This window comes from Acanthopagrus latus, chromosome 4 (assembly GCF_904848185.1).
Source record: "Acanthopagrus latus isolate v.2019 chromosome 4, fAcaLat1.1, whole genome shotgun sequence".
In the NCBI taxonomy this organism is placed as follows: Eukaryota; Metazoa; Chordata; class Actinopteri; order Spariformes; family Sparidae; genus Acanthopagrus; species Acanthopagrus latus.
The window spans coordinates 12,207,020-12,226,646 of NC_051042.1; the positions used below are offsets into that span (position 1 = coordinate 12,207,020).

The 19,627-nt window shown below is 39.4% G+C and overlaps 1 protein-coding gene across 11 annotated transcripts in view; it reads right to left on the bottom strand.

Moving 5' to 3' along the window:
• Window positions 1-1,083: 1,083 nt before the first annotated feature.
• luzp2 (leucine zipper protein 2) overlaps window positions 1,084-19,627 on the bottom strand; it is a 231,080-nt gene continuing 212,536 nt past the window's right edge. For all 11 annotated transcript variants that reach the window (XM_037096011.1, XM_037096014.1, XM_037096015.1 and 8 more), the window contains 4 exons: window positions 18,950-19,117; window positions 10,635-10,739; window positions 7,423-7,497; window positions 1,084-1,950 (listed from right to left, as the gene is read on the bottom strand). In XM_037096011.1, the coding sequence (XP_036951906.1) occupies window positions 1,843-1,950; window positions 7,423-7,497; window positions 10,635-10,739; window positions 18,950-19,117 (456 nt within the window). In that variant the 3' untranslated portion in view covers window positions 1,084-1,842. The remainder of the gene's footprint in view (window positions 1,951-7,422; window positions 7,498-10,634; window positions 10,740-18,949; window positions 19,118-19,627) is intronic.

The window sequence follows — 19,627 nt, forward strand, 5'->3', positions numbered from 1 at the left end:
GGTAACAACGGCAAACTGTGGGACGTGGCCCATCAATACATTTCCATCCGTGGGCAACACAGTTAATGATTTCTCTGGATAAATGACGTCTGTGCCGATAGTGCCTGTAGATCGCAGATAATTAGAAAATATTCTTTATGATGGTGTAACTACAGTTTTTACTGTGAAAGAAATATGGCCTAACTATAAAACACCTGTTTTTAGAATGGAGTTTGGTTTAACAGTCTGTCCACGAGGAAGACTGAGACTGGCAGCAGAGAGCATTTTATTCTTATTAATTCACATAAATTGAGCCAACCCACCGTTTTCAATGAAGATGCCTATATATAGCACAAAGTAACGTAGGAAGTGGGACTAAAATTACACTCGGATTTTGGCTCCTAATAGCTCAAAACAATATGGTATTTATAATTTATGCTATTAAATTGGCAGAGGCCCCAGAACTGCAATTAATGGCAGTCAAATTAGAGGGACTGCTTTGGCTGCTCAAATCTATTCCATTGTGATGGCCATTTTAAAAGAAAAAAAAAAACATTGTTACATTTTTTTGGATTCATTTTTGTTTTTTAATAAGGACCAAGCGATTCACTGAAAAAAATAACCAGCGGATTAACTGACGAGCCCTAATGGACACACTGTGCGTGAATGCACATACACAACATACAAGTTCAAAAGCAGCATTTGGTTAATGTCGTCCTGATACAGACGGCACAGAGGCAGCACATTTAGTGGTCAAATAAGACTTTTAGAAACCAGAAAAATTAGACTCCTTGAATCATTTCCACAAATTGTGTATGAAGGTTTGCAGTCATCCAGGTCAAGAAATATCTTAACGTGTTTGGTAAAAAGAAGTGACCCAACTCATTAATATCAGCTAATTATTCAACAAAGTCCATTTTTATAATTATGTTAAAAAATACAAATACTGCTCTGACCTGAGTTGTCAAAACCTCTTTTCAGAAATCCTCGTCTAGAAGTCTTGGACATGTAAATCCCGATCGCTCTTTGCAACCCTTTTCTCAGTGTATCACAAACATATTCACTCGTTTCTTTCCCACAAAGAACCATTTATTCTTCACACATTTACTGAAAATTACAGTTTATTGAAAGGACACAGAAAGGTCAGATAACACAGATACATGTAGCTAGGGGTTACTACTCAGTGCATGGCACATTCTCAGGGAGACGACCCATTGTGAGTCTTTGGCTCTTTGCCTCTGGAGTGTTAAAGGCAGAAAGAGTGCTGAAATATTAAATGTTGAACAGTTGGCCAGCCAACTTGAGCCTCTATATTTCAAAACGTGGAGGAGTAAATTAACCTTGCTACAATGAGTGACAAACAATATTCTAAGTTGGGTAGTAGTATCAGTAGTAGTTGTAGTAGTAATAGTAGTATTTTTTATTTGTCAATTGATATATTTATCACAGGATACAGTGTCAGACCTCACCAGTGCAAAGGGATTTTTTTCTAGAAAGATCACACATTTAGAAAGCAGTGTCCTCACTCAGAATAAAACTCGGATAAGTAAACAACAAATGAACAATCATGAAACAAGTTACCAGTGCCATTGCTACCTTTAAAAAGAATTTCTAGAATGCATGCCATTTTACTATGGAGCTGTTCAGATGACTGTTTGAAATTTGTTGACAATTCCAGTGTCTCAGCTTTCGCAAACAATGCTGATATGTATGTGTGTGTGTATTTGTGTGTGTGTGTGTGTGTGTGTGAGTGAGTGAGTGAGTGTGTGTGTGGGCGCACATATGTTTTTTTTGTGAGAGTGCGCGAGTGTGTGCTCTTCAGGCAATGCAGGAGCTCTGCATTTTGGATGATAGGCCGTCCGCTCAGTTGTCTTCATGTGGCTTTGTCTTTTTGCTGCTGCCTCCCTCTGCCTCCTCGCTGGCGTCTGAGAGCTTTGTGTCGAATTTTCCAGTCTGCGCTTGGCTCCTTTGCTGTGAGGTTCAGAAGATAAAAATTCATAATGAGCAAGACTGACACAATAACGTTCCACAGCAGACATGTGGTGGTCTGTAATCTGAGCAGGAAATGCTCCTAAACATCAGTGGGATGCAAAGGGATTAAAAACAATGTATTTCTGTAATATAAAGGTAATACTGACAGTCGTCTATTGCCATTACTAGCCTTTAAGGGCTTTTATTTCTTATGATGCAGCTGAATGAAGGTGTTGCCTTTCAAAGACCATTATAACCGTTATATTGCCTTGGGACAAGCCAACAAGACCCCCTGCTACACATGAAAGAAACATATTTTATTTATGTAATGTTATTAATTCTTTATATTCAGGTTCAGACTTTTATTTTGAAATTCAATTTGTGGTGATGCGTTTCTTTGCACTTCCTTCTCTTTCCCATTATCCTGTCTGCAGTTTCCTCTCCATGTTAATTGTATTCAGCCTACTGCTAAAATGTTGGTTAGGTCTCGCTTCAGTAATTAACCTCACCGGGTGTTAAGCTAACTGGCTCACCTCACTAGCCTGCCCTATATTACTGTACAGATATATTTTAACATTACTTGATTTGACGAGTAAACAAGTAAATTATGAATGCAGCACATCTAAAACAAAAGATGGACAGATGTAGACCCCAAATCTGAAAAAAAGATTCAGGCCAAAATATCCTTTTTTTTTTTTTTTTTTTTTTTTTTTAATCCTTGGAGCACCAAACCAGATTCTGACAAAAATGGCCTTGCCAACCCCCCACACACACATTGCCCCACTCCACCGTGGCCTGCTGCCATCCCAAACCCAGGGATAACAATGAAGACTGAATGCTATTGTTCTAGACCCTCTCATTGCCCAAAACAGGATGGTTGGGAATGTAATCTTGGTGTTGTTGCCAGTTTGCTCCTCCTCAACAGCAGATATACCAAAGATAATAGTCCGAAAATGGTCAAAACCAATGAAAACCAAACTACGAGTGCCCTGTGAAGTAAGCAAAAGTTATGAGTACAGTCACTGTTCCTTACCAAAACACATTGCATGTGTCCTTGAGGTCTTGCAAACATGGAGGACATGTCCTTCCCCTCACTCTTTAATGTTTAAATCCTGCGTTTTTACAACCTTGTTTGCTCGGTAGCTGTCCTTGCTTTCATTGCCTTTGTGACCGTTGCTGACAGTCAGGAGGCAGGCGGAATAGAGTGAAACTAACCGAAGGATGTGATTCACGCTGACAACTTGCTGACACTTGAGCTTTATCAAGATTAAAAGCAAAACAGAGACCTGCCTTCATATACATTTCACAGTGTAACTTGTTAATTGTTACACAGCGTACATATTTAAGAGCCGCTTAACACCCAGTTGTTCATAAAAAACAAAAACAAAACAAAACACTGAACTAAACAAGCATTTTGGGTGGTCGGGTTGAACGCGATATACCCTTGTAATCTGAGCGCATCATTATTTTGCACAATTCCTTTTATCTGTAAGGCAGCAATACTTGATTTCCTTTGGTCAAAGGCAGATAACTGAAGCCAACAGCTTTTAAAATTACTCTTTGAGGCTTTAGTTAAATCATAAAGTCAGCCTTGTCAACCTGCTCTGATGTATCAGGTTTTGAAATGCTGACTTCGTAGCAGGAAGTGCCTATGGATCGGGGCACAGGTTGAGAATCCTTCTGGTTTTTATTCTAGCTATTCAGACACTGAGTCACACTTTGGAATGAATGCATATGAACTACCTGGTGGGATGGAAAACCAGCAGTTCTCAGGGTTTTTGAAGTCCCACGCTGACTACAGCAACAGCAGACTGAACAGTTCAATGACGCATTGAAACACAATGCAATTTAATGGTGTATGGGTGTGTGGGGGAAGTGTCTGTTATTCTTCTATTCCCACCAAGTCCTGCTTACATATTAAAGCCAAAAAACTATGGAGATCTGATATATTCCATTAATGACATGCAGTTTATCTTGGTAATTTGAATAATTTGAGTCATTTTTGGCAATGACATGTTTAAGCACTGCACACAGCCACTAAAAAACAATTCCCCAAGCATAGCAGCTGTTTTGTGTTTACCAATGTCACTTTGGAGAGCGCCTTAAGGCGTGCTGGCTGCTTGCAAATTATTATAACGTCACTCTGCATGGCAGTGGGTTGTAGTGTTATCACCTGGCTCGAAGCAATACAAACAAAGAGGCAAAATGCATTTATCCCATCACTTTTAGGGGGACATGAATGAAAACTTAGAAATCTGATCACATAATTTGGCAGTTGAGTAAATATAAAAATACTGAGTAGTACATTTTACAACCCAACCATGTACTGTGGGTGTGATTCAGTGACTGAAACTCTACTCAGTGACTCTCTCTTCCATCTGCAAGCACACCATCTCTCACTTAATGCACTCCTGTGGCTTTTTGCCAACCTCTGTTGCCACCCACTATGATGTGGGTTTGGGATTTTCCTTTTTTTGTGTTTTCTCTTATTCATCACCAGCAGGAACTCCCTCAAAGAAATCCAGGATTTTTTTTTGAGCATTTTTGGATACAGCTTTGTCAGCTGCATCACTGGCAGTGCCGCGTATCAAGTCAATATATCTAAGATCCCAAAGGTTTTCACTACTGCCACATACATTCAATTTGATGTTAGTTGTGTGTGTCTGTGAAAATGTCTGTGGATGATAGTGTAGCTGTTATCCACAGACATAGATAGCTACTATGTATCAGTACTATGGGCATCATGGGCTGTATACAAATTTGATGAAGAGGAAGTGACCCTCTTCCCTGCTCTGCTTGTGGGTGTACACCAACTGACTGTGCCACAGCAGGCAGATGGTTTTTATTTCTCGAAATATGTTGGCAACTAAAACAAATACATCTGAAAAAATCTGTCTTCTTGAGTATTCTAAGATATTGAGCCCCACTTGTTGTAGAATCCATAAACAAACACAGCAGAGGCCCAAATATTGTCTTTTATTGGCAAAACAGGCAGAATATTTTTAAGACTACTACATTTTTAAAAATGAATGTGTTAGCATACTTATTATTTTTCATTATTTTTGCTAATAACATTAGATTTCTTAACAACAGCGTATGTGACTCAGTTGATTTTATTCTATTTTTTTTTTATACCTTTTCCTCTCATTTCCACACAAGTTATATTTAAACCCCAGCTGGTATGCTTCCACTGTTTTCTTTTAAATTAATTCAGAAATGTCATAAAAACAAACAATACTGATGCCACAGTGCTTTAGACATATGCTGCAAGTTATATTTCTGAGTTAAAAACAAACAAACAAAACAAAACAATACTCCGAAATAATCTTGATGATGGACTCAAGCTGAACATTTGAATGAAAGTTACACAGGTTGGATTGCACACTGTGGCTTCAAAGCCTGCACTGTTTACCAAGCTGGAACAATGTTATTTCCCTCCTGCTTGTTGACATTATAGTTAATCTGGTTGAAAACTCCTCTGTGGGTATGTTGTCTGTCAGACGGTCGATGTTCAGGCCACATCGGTGAGATCTTCTTTGTCTGATCAGTCAACCAGGGGAGACGAGCGACTGCAGGAGGCCTTATTGTACAATATATTTCACCTAAAAGTGCAGATGTTGCTCTATTTTATTTAAAGCCTTCTTTGTGTCTTACAAAACAGCACTACAGGTGCAAGACAGGAAGAATAGTCTTTTCCTCCAAAAAAAACATTTGAGTGAAAAGGGAGATGCCACTCAGCCTCAGCCTTGAAGTCAATGGAACATGAGAACACATAATGAAGGTGGAGTAGTGACAGGGACGGAGGGCACTTTAATATAGATTGATCCACAGAGACCGAAATGCCAATCATTGTTAATCAAATTGTTTACTGCGCCATTAATGGCAAGCGCCTTGCACGAGGGATACCGGCAGACAGCAGGATGAGAGAGTCGATTGTAGATTCAGTGCTGCAGTACAATGTGAAAACTTCCCAAATGACGAGATAAAAAAGAGAAACACTGAAAACATCAAGAAGAATGAGACGTTGCAAGTCATCCAATTCCTTGTAAACTTCGCTACAGCTCCAAGAAAATATTGCCATTCTTTTTAAAAAGTGTAACATCAGAGGAAGCAAAGAAAAAAAACACCGCTACTGTTCCACACACTTTGTCCAATAACACAGATGTACTCCTATTGCTGTATTTTCTACTTGTCTTGAATCTTGTGTTGATACAGAATGGCACAAAATGCCCCGAGGAATGAACTGCTTTTGACTTCAATAACATTTAACATATTATGTAAAACTGTTTCATTGCACTGGATCTAAAACAGAATAGCATTAGGTTGTACCGCTCTGAATCAGTGACACAGTCCACTCTTGTATTACATAAAAAGGCATTTGTCAGGCGCTCTCATCTGAATATCTCTCTAGCACAAAACAAACTGGTGAAGTCACATTTGCCCATTTTGTTGAGATCTCTCCTGAATTATTCTCGTATTCTTGTGCAAATAGTCGGCGTGTGTCTAAAAATGGATCGCTGCCACTTGGAATGCAAGACGGTTGTTCAGTTACACAGTATTGCGCTGCACTGAAATGAGATGCATTGTTTTGCTGTACCATCTGCCACCGCCAAACAGGTGTGACTCAATTCAATAATATGACGAGGGCGGCAGTTATGCATTGGCTTTGGCAGGGTACTGGAGGACACATACTATATGTGACACTGGCACACTGAATATTTGGTTTCAGCAGATTGGCTTGCTTCTTTCAGGAGTGTGATGTAGGCACTGTGTCGTTCCGTCACTCTGTTTCATTTGCTGTGCTTTGGTTCGGTTACTTTTTCATCTGTCATTGTGTAGTCAGTTAGTTACATTTGTCTAACCTTTCCAGTTCTGATGCTTGTATTTATATATATGTGTGTGTGTGTGTGTGTGTGTGTGTGTGTGTGTGTGTATTTAAAACACATCAATTAGCCACAATTAGCAAAGCTGCACTGCCTGCCATGTTTCGGCATCCGCACTGACACACAAACACACACAGTGGAATTGATTTGAGTCCCACGAACACATCACCGACAGCACGTCGTATTAATCCACAGCTGTAAATAGCCCCCAACAAAATCACTCTTGTAATGTTAGCTATAACCTTATTTTAGGGAACTTTAATAACATTTACTCTATATTTATATAAAGATTTATGTCTTCAGTAGGGAGAAATTAGCCTCGGGCTGTGTGCCACAGGCAGGGCCGGGAAGCAGGTAGGCATTCTGAGATGGACTAACACATCGCAGGTTTTGGTCGTTTCGTGAGATTCACTTAAAATAAGAAACTAACACAGAAAAACACCAGCATTATCCTGTAAGACATTTTCCCTGATTAATACTTTCTTGTAGGGGTGAAGAAGAACAAGAACTCACAGCAGCGAAAGAGTCGTTTTTTTTTTTAAATGTCTACATCTGTTACCATCGCCATAAAATGTCAAGTGCAACTCACCTGCTGTGGCTCTGGAAGCTTTTTACTTTCCGGGGCTGATCCCTCCGTCTGATTCTGGAAGCAGTCGCCCCCGGCCTAAAGGAGCAGAGGGAAAATATTTTGGTGCAGTGTAAAGAGTGCATGCTGGGAAAGTCGTGTTAACTTCCCAGCTGCATGTATTCAGCGAAACCAGATGAGATGAATTTACCCACATCGGTGACATTAATATGCCCTTTTGATTTTCACTCAGAGCTACGAGAATTGTAATTGCCTTCTTACACAACCATAGAATCATCCAATTAATGTCTCATAGGGTTTATGATGGCAGTTCACTGGGTAAAAATAAAAAATACAATTCTACTGGTATTTGTACTCCTGTTTTCTTGTTGTGAGACTGTTATTTATTTACATTTTAGTCCTGTCAAACGTTGAAATAAACATTCTTCTGCATTTTATTTGACATTTCATGGACTTAACAGCCAACCACAAAATGATCATTACAGAAAATAATCATTAGTGCAGCCCCTACAGGATGTTACATCACATAATTGCAATGCCAATCATTTGCCTACTGTGATAAAGGGGCATTCTGCGTGCATGGTAATAACGCAGCAATCTTATGTAAGCTTTACGCAGGATGAACCAAAACATTTGTCACGACAACATCTCTATTAATTACCTCTCCCTAATCTTATTTAGTAAATTGTAAATCACTTGCTTGAAGCTCCTGCTGTACGCAACATTTGGATGCATCGAACCACAAGAAGGATGAATGATGAATGACGGTGAACGCCTGGATGCTTCACACCACCATGAGACAATCTCAAGCCTAATGCATTTTGTATGAAAAATATATATATTTCAAACAGTTAAGCACGCGGTCCGTCTATGAAAAGCAAAGCATTCGTTAGTGTGAGGCTAACCTAAGACATTTCATTTTCAAACCGAAGCATAGACTGCAAGCTGTCCGCGCTCATAGAAACTGTCTCTCCTCATTTCCTCCCAGCCTACAGGGAGAGGAGGACGGGGGGGGGTGGTGGTATGTGGCGGAGTTCACGAGCAAACACAATTTCTGAGTCTCTGTTTCGAATATGTCTCCTCCTATCTGTATCAGAATGCTTCTCCCTCCTGGTGCAGGAATTTTTACAACCCTGCCAAAATTATATAATCAATTATGGGACACCAGCAAACATTGTTTTTGGCACGATTTCATTAAAGAACAATCTCGTTGACACCGTTTCCGCAGAGGGTAATTTCCTCTCTGGGTGGCATCCCTCCTTACTCCCCTGTCTCTGGCGGTTTATCAACTTATATCTGTAATAGTTCTTGATAGCCACTTGTCAGAAATCCTTATGGACCCTGTTCGCTTCCCCGGCCTTCTTCAAATCCTCTTGCTTTTGACACGGATGGAGATACTTATTCGAAACCTCCCTGATAACTGACTGCTCACAGCTGCCTGGATCTTACAGAAGCAGGTCGGTGACTGTAAGGTACCATCACAAAAAAAAAAAAAAAAACAGAATTGGAGAGGTCAGTGACCGCTTCTCTCTTTCCTCCCTCAATAACGGCTTTCAAAGTGCCAAGCAATGCACTCGGCTCCCTTTAATGTTCCAATGAAGATCCCCGGTGTGAAGCTATGTTTGCACAAAAGTAGTGCAGTTGTGAGTGAAAAGCACTTTGAGGTGAGTGCGAATGTTCAAATTCCATTCTCACGACTCTGCCAAACAGTTTGGAGTTACATTTAATTGCTAAAACCTTGTACATGTGATTTAAGTCCGCAACTAACTATTACGCTCATTTTGATTGATCTGTTAGGGTTGATTATTAAGTCCCTACATTCTCACAGCCCCATGCGATGTTGTCAGACTTCTAGTTTTATCTGCAACAGTCCCAAACACACCGATAATCATTTTACGAGGATATGCAAAAACATAAAAGAAGCAAATCCTCACATATGAGGAACTGGAACACGGGACTGTTTAATAATTGAATAAATTATCAGCCATGCCAGTTTTTTTTTTTCCTTCTTATGATTGACTAATCAATTAATCATTTCTCTCAAACTGCTCTAAAACACTGTAGAAGTTTAATTATTCCCCGTGGCTCACTCCAGGCTCCCTGCCCTGCCAAGGAAAATGCATAATATTCTTCTATGAGCTACTCTTACTACTTCGTTAGCAGGCCTGCAACTACCTGGATTTAATTATCAGATTATCTTTTGATTATCACTGTTATTATTTTTAAGAAAACTTGAGTAATCCTTTAGTTTAACAACACGTTTCCTGGGTAGGTCACTGAGGAAATGATAATGCCGATGCTTCTGCTGCTTTGTGGAACTAGCATTAGTGACAAAGTATCTCAATAAGTCATGCGGCAGCAGCACTTTCTAGTCTTTGGAAGTGTTAGTTAAGTGGACTTTGCAATATTAAAGGGGCTCTGTGGAACTTCTGTGTTGTGCTGGATGCCAGTTTTTTTTTTTCTGATTAGCTTAGGGGACTCCATTTCTAAAACAACATTAGCTACTGTTGCTCTCTGTTAGCAGAGCGGAGATGAGGCACTTCAGAATGGGCATGAAGTCACATCCTTTGGACTGTCACAGAAAATCACTCCAGCAGCGTGAAACAACTGAAACAAATCACCCACAACAGGCCTGTATGGGCAACCGAGAGAGACGGGGAAGGTCTCATTCCTTGTGTACATTCATAATTCGCTCACATATCACATACATATATATATACTGTATGTATGACACTAGTTTTTTTAGAGTTTATTTTCAAATTATTTCTTTGGATGAAAAATTTTAACCACATCGATATTCAGCTTACAATTATTTGAATAAGAAACAAATCCTCAGATATGAGACGCTTGAAATGGAAAATTGATTTTTGCTCTCTAAAGGACAGCAATATCAAACTTTTTATTAATTCATGGTGTGTTGATTGCCATACAGAGTAGTTTGATTTTAGCTTCAGGGAGACCTAATTCAACAAAAACGTCAGGTGCAAAAGTTGAACCAGATAAAAACTATGAACTTAGGAACATCATCAGGCTGAAACTTGTTGCAGGAAGTTTTCCAGCTCATGGACCTGACGAAGACACTCAGAGAGAGCGTGGCGTGTTTGGTTCCTGATGAGGGACTTGAGCATGAATTCGGTGAACAGGTGAACCTCACTCATGGGTACAGGCCCTCAGGTCACATAAGCCATTACAGTTTAATTACTCCAAAGGCTCACCTTTTCCATCTGGCACTCTTTGACTCCGCCACTCTCTCTCCTCATTACTCCAGTGTTCACGGGTGATTTAGTGGCTGTGACAATTCTCTGAACTTTAGAGATATCCTGTGGGAGAGAAAGGGAACATTTCAACTTGGGGTTAAAAATAAAATGGCTCGTTGACGCCGCAGTGGGCCTGAGGTTTTCCAGAAGTAAACAGTTCTGACTCAAATGTTCAGAAATGTTTAATTTATCTCTTGTCCATTTAAACTAATTCAGTTTATTTATTTGCAATAAATAATAAATGACTGGAATGACTGTTTCATTGCAGGCAGCATGGAGAGTAAAAGAAACAGTGTTGAATGACTAAAAAGAGAATTATTGAAGCACTACAGCCTGGAGGTCACTCAGTAATATTCAACCATCCCATATACAGTACAAACATCAAACATTTTTCTTAAGTCTGAAGCCATCCACACAACCACACCAGCTGTTCTTTGTTCTTTTTTAAGTCTACTCTACAAAGTAGGTTTAAAATAAGCAAAAGAAGTCTGGTGTGACTATGGATTCATGATTTGTTGGTTATATTAAAGTAAAACGTTACAGCCATTCTTAGCCTGTTTACAACCCGTTTCTGTTAGCATACTAACATGGTGTCAAAAGCAATGCTGGTTACTACAATTTTAGTGGCCATATTTGGCAATAATCTTTCTTATACCATGGAAAGTGGAAGTTTTCTGTCAGTTGTCACAAAGGAAGCTTATGAGGAGGCACATTTGCCACAGGTCTAGTTATCCAGTCATATAAAGCAAAAAATGAGGCAATCTCATCATCTTTGTTAAGTGTTGAGTTTGTTATGAAGTAAAATGTAAATATAGAGTTGTCTACTGGCTAGCTTGTAGAGGTGTTAATCTTCATTGGCCTCACAATTAGATTAGATTCCGATTCAGCTGTCAACCATTTAAATACAGAACGATTCTCGACACATTGCGATGCATCTTCAGTTGGAATTGGAAAATATAGGCCTATTAGATAATGTATAAAATCAACAGGGATTTTGACGCGTATTTTAATTTATTAATGTAAACAAGAGACAACAAACTTATAAATCATGGCTGGGAACAATTCAAACACTGCCCCAGGTTAGCAAACCACGTAAACCAGCTAGCCTCATACACCATGATAAATGGACAGAATGGTGCTCCTCCAACAGCACATGGGTGAGCCTCTAGGGAACTTTTTTTTTCTCCTTTCTTTCTCCACGCAGTGCTAGTAACAGTAGTGATACAGTACACAATTAGTTTTCAGATAACATTATATTAGGCATCACTTTTATTTTTACTTGCCCCAACAGCAGAATTTACTTTCCCCAAGACAAACAGGCAAGTGTTAATGTCAGGCCCTAAGGCTGAGTTTGGATTTCAGACTGTGAGGGCCACATGAGATGAACAATGATGTTTCAGTGGAGTGACCCTCTGCAAAATGACCAAAACAATGTCTGGAAAATAAGATTGACAGTCAAACATGAGAAGGTTCTCTCTGGAGATTGCATAGTAATCTATATCACACCATTCAGTCAACATTTATTCATCACTCACTAGACATAGTAATTCGAACAATGACACAATCTATATGGAAACTTCTCTCTCAGGGAAGTGGCAAGCTTCTTCACAGAGCCCTGAATGTGTGGCTTGAAATCAATTTATCAACAATGTCTTTCATAAATAGGGTCATGGTCTGTATGTATACTGAGAATTACTGTACATTGTTTGTTCATTGAGTTTTTTTTACAGAATACAAAACATACAGTTTTATTCTGAATGCATAAAGCAGCAGCGTAACCTAGTGCTAGTTATTGTGTTGTCATCATTTAGAGTAAATGAGGTTACCTTTTCAATAAAATGCTCACAAGCAGCCATATTGATCAACTCCTTTAAGAAGACATACCTGTCACTGTCAGTTTTTCCACATTTGACATGGACAGATCTCTGGTTAAAAAAAAGTTAGTGGATGTGTTTTGCATGCAGGCTCTCTGACAGTTATTTCAACCAGTTTCATCCAAACTGAGGGTGGTGGAGAATGTTTTCTTGTACTTGCCCTGAGTGCAGCAGGTGCCTCCTGTTGACCCTTTTGCATCAGCACTGTTGACATTATTTAGGGGCAGCTCAAGTTTTTACTCACAGCGAGGTACAAACTACTCGACACTCCATCAACAGGCGATCGAAAAAAACAGCCACAAGCTAACTGTACTGCTAAACCACAGGTCAGTGGCTCATGCAGACGTTGACCAGTGAGGTGTGCGCAGAAAATAAACACGTACGACCTTTCACCTTTCAGACACAACTCATTTGAAACAATGGGACAGTGCAAAACAAAAAGCAAATATAAGAAATTATGCTTGGACCAGATAAATGCATCTCTTCCCTGCTGTCTACCACATATTTCCACTAAAAGCCGAGTTTGTACAGCAGATATTTCTCCAAAAGTTCTTCTGTCTGTCTGCAGCCACTCTTCTGCAAAGACTAGTGCACAGTACCTTCCATAACTGGGTTAAAAGTTGTCCCTTGAGAACCTAAAGCAGAGATGGTTGCAGCATGAAGAGGAGCAGTCTTAACCTGTCACTGTCAAACCTCATTCTTACATTGTCAGCTCAAACAACATCTTTTTAGACAGATTCACTGGAATTGGCTTTACTTGTGGAAGTGACCACTTTAGGGGCGAACCTTTCATGCATTATTTCTTTCATTTTGACAGCATCCCCCACAAAATGCAGAATTTCACAGAACAGCAATGGAAGAAGTACTTCATCTGTCTCCATGAAGCCAGTTATCAGCCAGTAAAAGCAAGATAAAATGGTCAACATTTAACATGTTGTCTTTTACTGGAAATTTCTAAATGTTGTGGAGTGAAGCACCAGTTTATGTTTTCTACTTATCCCTAAACAAATAAACATTAGTGATATTAGTTATGATATGAGTTTCTCTTCATGTATATTTAACCGACAATCTGAAACATTTTAATATCTAACAGTAATTTAATCAATTAAAAAGAGCTTTATGAGTAACCTTATTGAAGTTGACTTTGTAGTACGGTTTCTCACATTTGTTGAATAATGCAAAAGTCATTACCCATCCGAATTCAGCTGTTTCTCTCAAACACCTACTATCTCCCCTTTGCATGGCGGAGATGAATATTCCTCTGATTTATATAGACAAGGAAACAATCAGAAAAGTAAACAGCAAGTGGTGAGAGCAGGGCAATGAAATGCCCGATTTCTCCTCCAGCACACTGCTCCGAGCATCTAAGACATCATCTCCCATTACTTTGATGAAAATTGCATGCTATTGGACCACAAGACTTGGCTCCCTCCCTGAGACTGTTAAATATGAAGCAACTTCCACTCCAATCTTGCTGATCTCTGCATCCTCGCACTAATGAATCTTTCACCAGCATTGTGTATATATCTGTGTGCATACACATGAGTGTGTGAGAGGCGAGGTCTGGAAGAGTCTTATCTGTAGCATCTACCAGAGCTTAAGGCCCATTTGTTAACTCAAACTGTGAGCGTGAAGCTGGAAGTGGTGTCAGTGAGTGCTTGAACAAGCACCCCTGCACTTACCATCTTTGGATTGCCGATACACAAAGCGGATTTTAGTCTTTAGTGTGCTCAGGAAACTATAATGTATGTTTTAGCATCCAGTTAGTGGATAAAGGTTCCCTCCATATGTTAAAAGCTTTGGATCATTTTTGGTCTTTCAAAACTGGTGGCAGTACCATCACACCCTGCTGTGTGCAAAATAATGAGGTAATTTTGATAATCAGCGATAATCAGAATATGATTAGCCATGCATTTTCAGAAACATTATCGTGTCTAGGTCAGTGTGTTCAGCTTCAGTTACTTTGAGCAGTATTTCAGGTGCAAACCTACACAACAGAAAGATAGGATAGAGGATGTAGTAATAACACTGCTGAGCACTTTGATGTTAATGAGCATAATGAAGAACACCTCATGGTCGTCACAGAGCCACGTTCCTGACCTTTGCCTCTTTGTCGCAGGCTTGTTTCTTAACTCCTTAGCTATGGGCTGGTTGGCTCTTTCATGCACAGTGAGTGGTATTGTGTTTTTTTTTTTTTTTGTTTGTTTGTTTTTTTTCTAACCACTTAATTTGAAATAAATTTGGCAGTGATTTAAATGAGATTTGGCCCACCTCAACACACACAGGCAGAGTGGACAGAAGGAGCACCTCAGTAATCTTAACAGTGAAGACGCACTCAGATTTATCAGACAGCCCGTCAAAGTGAACAGCGGCTACAGGAGATAATGGAGCTAGCAACTGCTCACAAGTGGAGTGCGGCTATTTGTATGCTAATGAAGTGGGGAGTAAAAACTTCATTAGCATAGACAAATCCACCCACGCCTTCCTTGAGTTTCCTTTGCTTGTCTTTTCTGTTGTGAAATGCTTATTTTTCCGATGTGCACGCATTTATTGGGCTCACCGTAATGGAAGAAAGATGACGGGGAAATATGAAGTTATGATAATGGAAGTCTTGTTTTGCCTCAAAAAGTGACAAGAGTTTAAATGCAGACAGGAAGTGTCAGTTACAGAATATTGTTTTGTACCAGGCCACAGTGGTGACACAGGTAGGGGTGGTGGTACTGAAGCAAATGAAGAAAACACACACAAAAAAAAGAATTCTCCTTAAGTGGCATGTCAAATCTCTTAGAAAGAGACGCAGAGTAAATTGTGACTTCTTCGAGGACATAAAAGCCTCTTAAAGACAGAATTGCTCACCAGGATCATGGCAGATAAGACACTGTGGTGCTGCGGTCGACTTGATGATTTCAAAGTGACTGCAGGGACTGCTTTTCAGAAATCAGAACTAACCTAATCGCTGATTGAGGTTGACATGACTGCTTGGTAGAGGGAAAAATAACCGTAGGTACCCATGAAGTATATTTTCAAGGAACAAAAGTGATGTTTATATTCTCCTGCATTTCAGCTCTATTTCTTCAGGCGTATGGAGGCACATAGAAATGTTGTTCTGAATCAGTCAGTATTGGTTGTTTTTGGAGAACAAGTAGGTTTTGACTGGGTAAACACTTGACATTTGTCCTAAAATGTCAAAGTGATCCCCTAGTAAAACAAGAAGCAATATCTACACTGACGGCATAATCCTATTTTTACAATGAATCCTCTTGGCAGCCACCTTTTTCTTTTTTTTACTCTTAAAAGGGATTAAATCCTGAGCCCTTAGTTAAGTTGGCTGTGACCTTGACTTTGATAGGCTCCAAACAAAGGCTGTGTCACATTGAGTTAATAAATTCATAGAGAACTAATTTTAAGTCCAATATACCAAAACACCCATAATGCCCTCTAGTAATTGGGCTTAACTTCCAAAGCTACCTCACCATAGCATATAAAGACTGACATAAATTACTTAGACTGCTGCTTGATTGTGACGTGTTATTATTCCGAACAACCTCTGAAATTGTGTTTTCCCAACTTTATATTTCATAATAATTATTTCCTGGAATATTTCTCTCTGCAGAGTGATACTCAGGGCATCAGATTGACAAATAGCCACTTGAAAAGGAGGCAATAATCGGCTAACATTAAAATTCTTATCCCAGACAGTGCATTACGTGCACTCTGAAGTGCAGTGAGGTGAATAGCTTGGCACCAAGCTATACTCCGTGATGTCACCAAGCTGGGAGTTACAATGTGAAATGAATTTCAATTTGAATGTGTTTACACAGCGTGGAGCGCGGAGGAAAAAAAAAAGAAAAAAAAAACACAGCAGCTTGCTTTTATCTTATCTGAAAAGTCAGAGAGAAAATTATACTCCGCCATTACAGAGGCAAATCCCAAATCCCATGTGCTCTGCGTTTTCACTTTACAAAACAAACTTATCTTATTTCCATCCTAAGACGCTGTAGCCGTCGTGTTTTAACTGGGGTCACTCAGTCAAATTGGACAGATACCACGAAGAAACCTCTGTGCTGCCAGCATTTTGCTCATTGCTGACACCTCGACATGACCGAGCAGATTAAGCCACAGGTGTAATTAATAAGATTAATAAGGGCTGCACTCCATTTAGCTCTTCCTCTTGCAGACCACTGTTATTTTGCATGCTAGCTCTTTGACATGGTCCACTGATGTACTTAAATGGAAAAGAGCCAGTGTTAATTGTATAAATCACACTCGTGCTCTCCCTGTTATGCCCAGTCAAAATGTCTGCTGTGATAAAGGCCCATTGGTCATGCTTCAAGTCACATCAAATGACTGTAGAAATGCATTTTGCACTCAGCCTGCATCCGTGAGTACCACATTGACATGTATCTATGACAAAAAAACAACTTCAGTAAATGTTCACTGCTAGCATTATTACTTAGTACCAGACATGTCAGTTAGTCCAAGTCCCAAGTCATTTTTTTTTTTTTAATTAAAGCTTGTTTCAAGTCAAGTCCCAAATTTAGTCACTTTTTCATATTTCTGTCTTACCTGTAGCATCTGGTCTTTATAAAGAGAAAATATAAGGTATTAGTACCAGTCTAATAATATAATTAATGACCAACGTATCCAGCCTGTTAAAAACCTGTAACAACGAATTTGATTTGTTTGAGATTAAATGAAATAACTATAATAAAACAAAAAAAATAAGACTTCATGAAAGCTCCTCTTAATTTCCTCTCAATCAAAACATATTGCCCCACCACTTTTGAAGAGTTTAACACTGAAAGCCAGATTACAAAACACTAAACCGAAAACACAGAATGAACACGCTTTTCATGTATTTCACAAATCTTTCACTTCCTAGTCCAAGTCGAGTCTCCCGTCATTTATTTCTTGTCGCGTAAAGTTGCAAGTCATCAAAACAGCGAATAAAGTCCATCTCTGTTTAGTAGTGTTGTCACGATGCTTGAATTTTGAACTTTGGTACAGTACCTAGAAAAAAGTTAGATATTTTCTAAAAGATAAATCTAGCAAGCAGAACAACATTTGCGTGAATTTACTTCTGAACATACCCATGCATTTTCACATTGACTGAAGCTGCTGTCTGAGGGCCAACAACAGGACTGTGGCAATGATCAGCGACAGTCAACAACAGCATCATCAACAGCCATCTTGTTTAATGCTAAAGTGACATTCAAATGGAAGCCGTCACCAAATTCATGAATTTCTTTAAGGTGGAGAGAGGACACGTTTGTCCTTCAGCAGCTTTGCTAAATTTGCTGTGTTAGCACTACTCATCTGTACTATCCCTTGCATATGGGCACACTTATCCTTTGCCTCTAAAAGTATTTACTTACTTTGATGTCTTTGCCGACCAAAACCAGCTTTTCATTTGCCACCTTCCATGAGGTAACACCATCACAAAACCGAGCAAGACGCAACAGTGTGCAGTTGAGAGGAGACAGCTCGATGTGAGCCAGACTGTGTGTGCGAGCCAATCCGCGACCCGGAATCATTTTATAATTTGAGAGTCGATGGTTATCGAATAACCACTGCTGTTAATGAAGCTGTAATTGTAGCCGTGAAGTAAAGCTTAGTTTGAGACTTTAGAACAGTAAGTGTAGTTCAGAGAGCAAGTTGACAATTAAGGAGGAAATTGCCACTAATTGCACTAATGTTTGAAGTGTTTTTTTTTTTTTGTTTTTGGTGTTTGTTTTGTATTTTTTGCTTATATTCACCCACACATGAATATTTACAAAACAGTTATCCACATTAAATAATTGGTTTCCACGTATGCAGGTAAAATGTCTAAAATAGGCTTTGCTGTTGTGAACAATTGCAAATGGTCTTTCTTTTTTTTTCTAAATCATAAATAAAGATTTGATAACAATAAGGAGACCTTTATTAATTTATCTACTAAACAGATCATTTTCTTGGCAATATGTGCAAGATAACAAAAACTGAAAATAGCTTCATTTATTGGACTTTGATGAGTAAATGTGCTGTCAGTGATTTTCAAGACTTTTGTTTTAGATGAAGAGAAGTTGATGAGAGACAACAGATGTGTTCTCAAGTGTCGAAGCGTTTTCAGAGTGCTTAAAAGACCTATTTACTTCATGATGAACGATATAAACATAGCAAAATCCATACCGCACAGTATAAATCTTTGTGACATCTTCGCAGAGCACGTGTTGACGTCTTAGAGTGAGACAACCTGCCAGTTCAAGGACACCGGGGAATCATTTAAAGTAGATATATGGTAGACTGAGCGCATCAGTCGGCCGATTCATTAAATATAAAAAGGTTGGATTTTTACAACAACCCCAGCCTTCTCTTAGATAAACATTACATCAGATGGAGCCGAGTGGAATACTGAATTACCTTGGCATGTGGCTGCTGAAAGGTGACTCTGGAGCTGTTGATGAGCGATGAGTATCTGAACAAGTGGGTAGGAGAGGCGGGGAATCTGTGGCTGCTGCTGGGCTGGTTGTGCAGGACAGCTGAGAAGCAGATGTGAACTGTGTCCTTCAGCGCCTTCATCTGAGACTCCTGTCCCCAAACAAAATTACACACAAGAGACGCTTTCTGAATCCCCCCGTGGCTCCTTCCATCCATCCACACGAGAAATGTACTTAAGCGCTGAAGCCAAAGGAGGCCATGTAAGTGTCTTTAGAGCAGCCATGAAGCGTCGTTAAGCAAGACATGAAGTGGAACTCACCAGGGGTAATAAAAAAGGAGAAATGCTCAGAAGATCATTTGCGTTTAATCAATAATAATAATGGACGGTACTGTGGTTTATTAATTTTACGACAGCCTCTCATGTCAATCCTCCTGAGCTGAGCACCGGAATTACCTGTTTTCCTAATCAGCACTTTCCCCCCCCCATGCATTTTTACCTCATCTGTCCTGCCTCCAGTGACAGTGTGTCAATAACCATATATAAAGATAAGCACATAAATTAAAGCTGCTGCATGTGCACAACATGCTGTGGCTGAACATTTTGAAGTTACTAATGAGGATAAAGCCATGAAAATGTGCTTTTTCGGAGGTATACTTAAT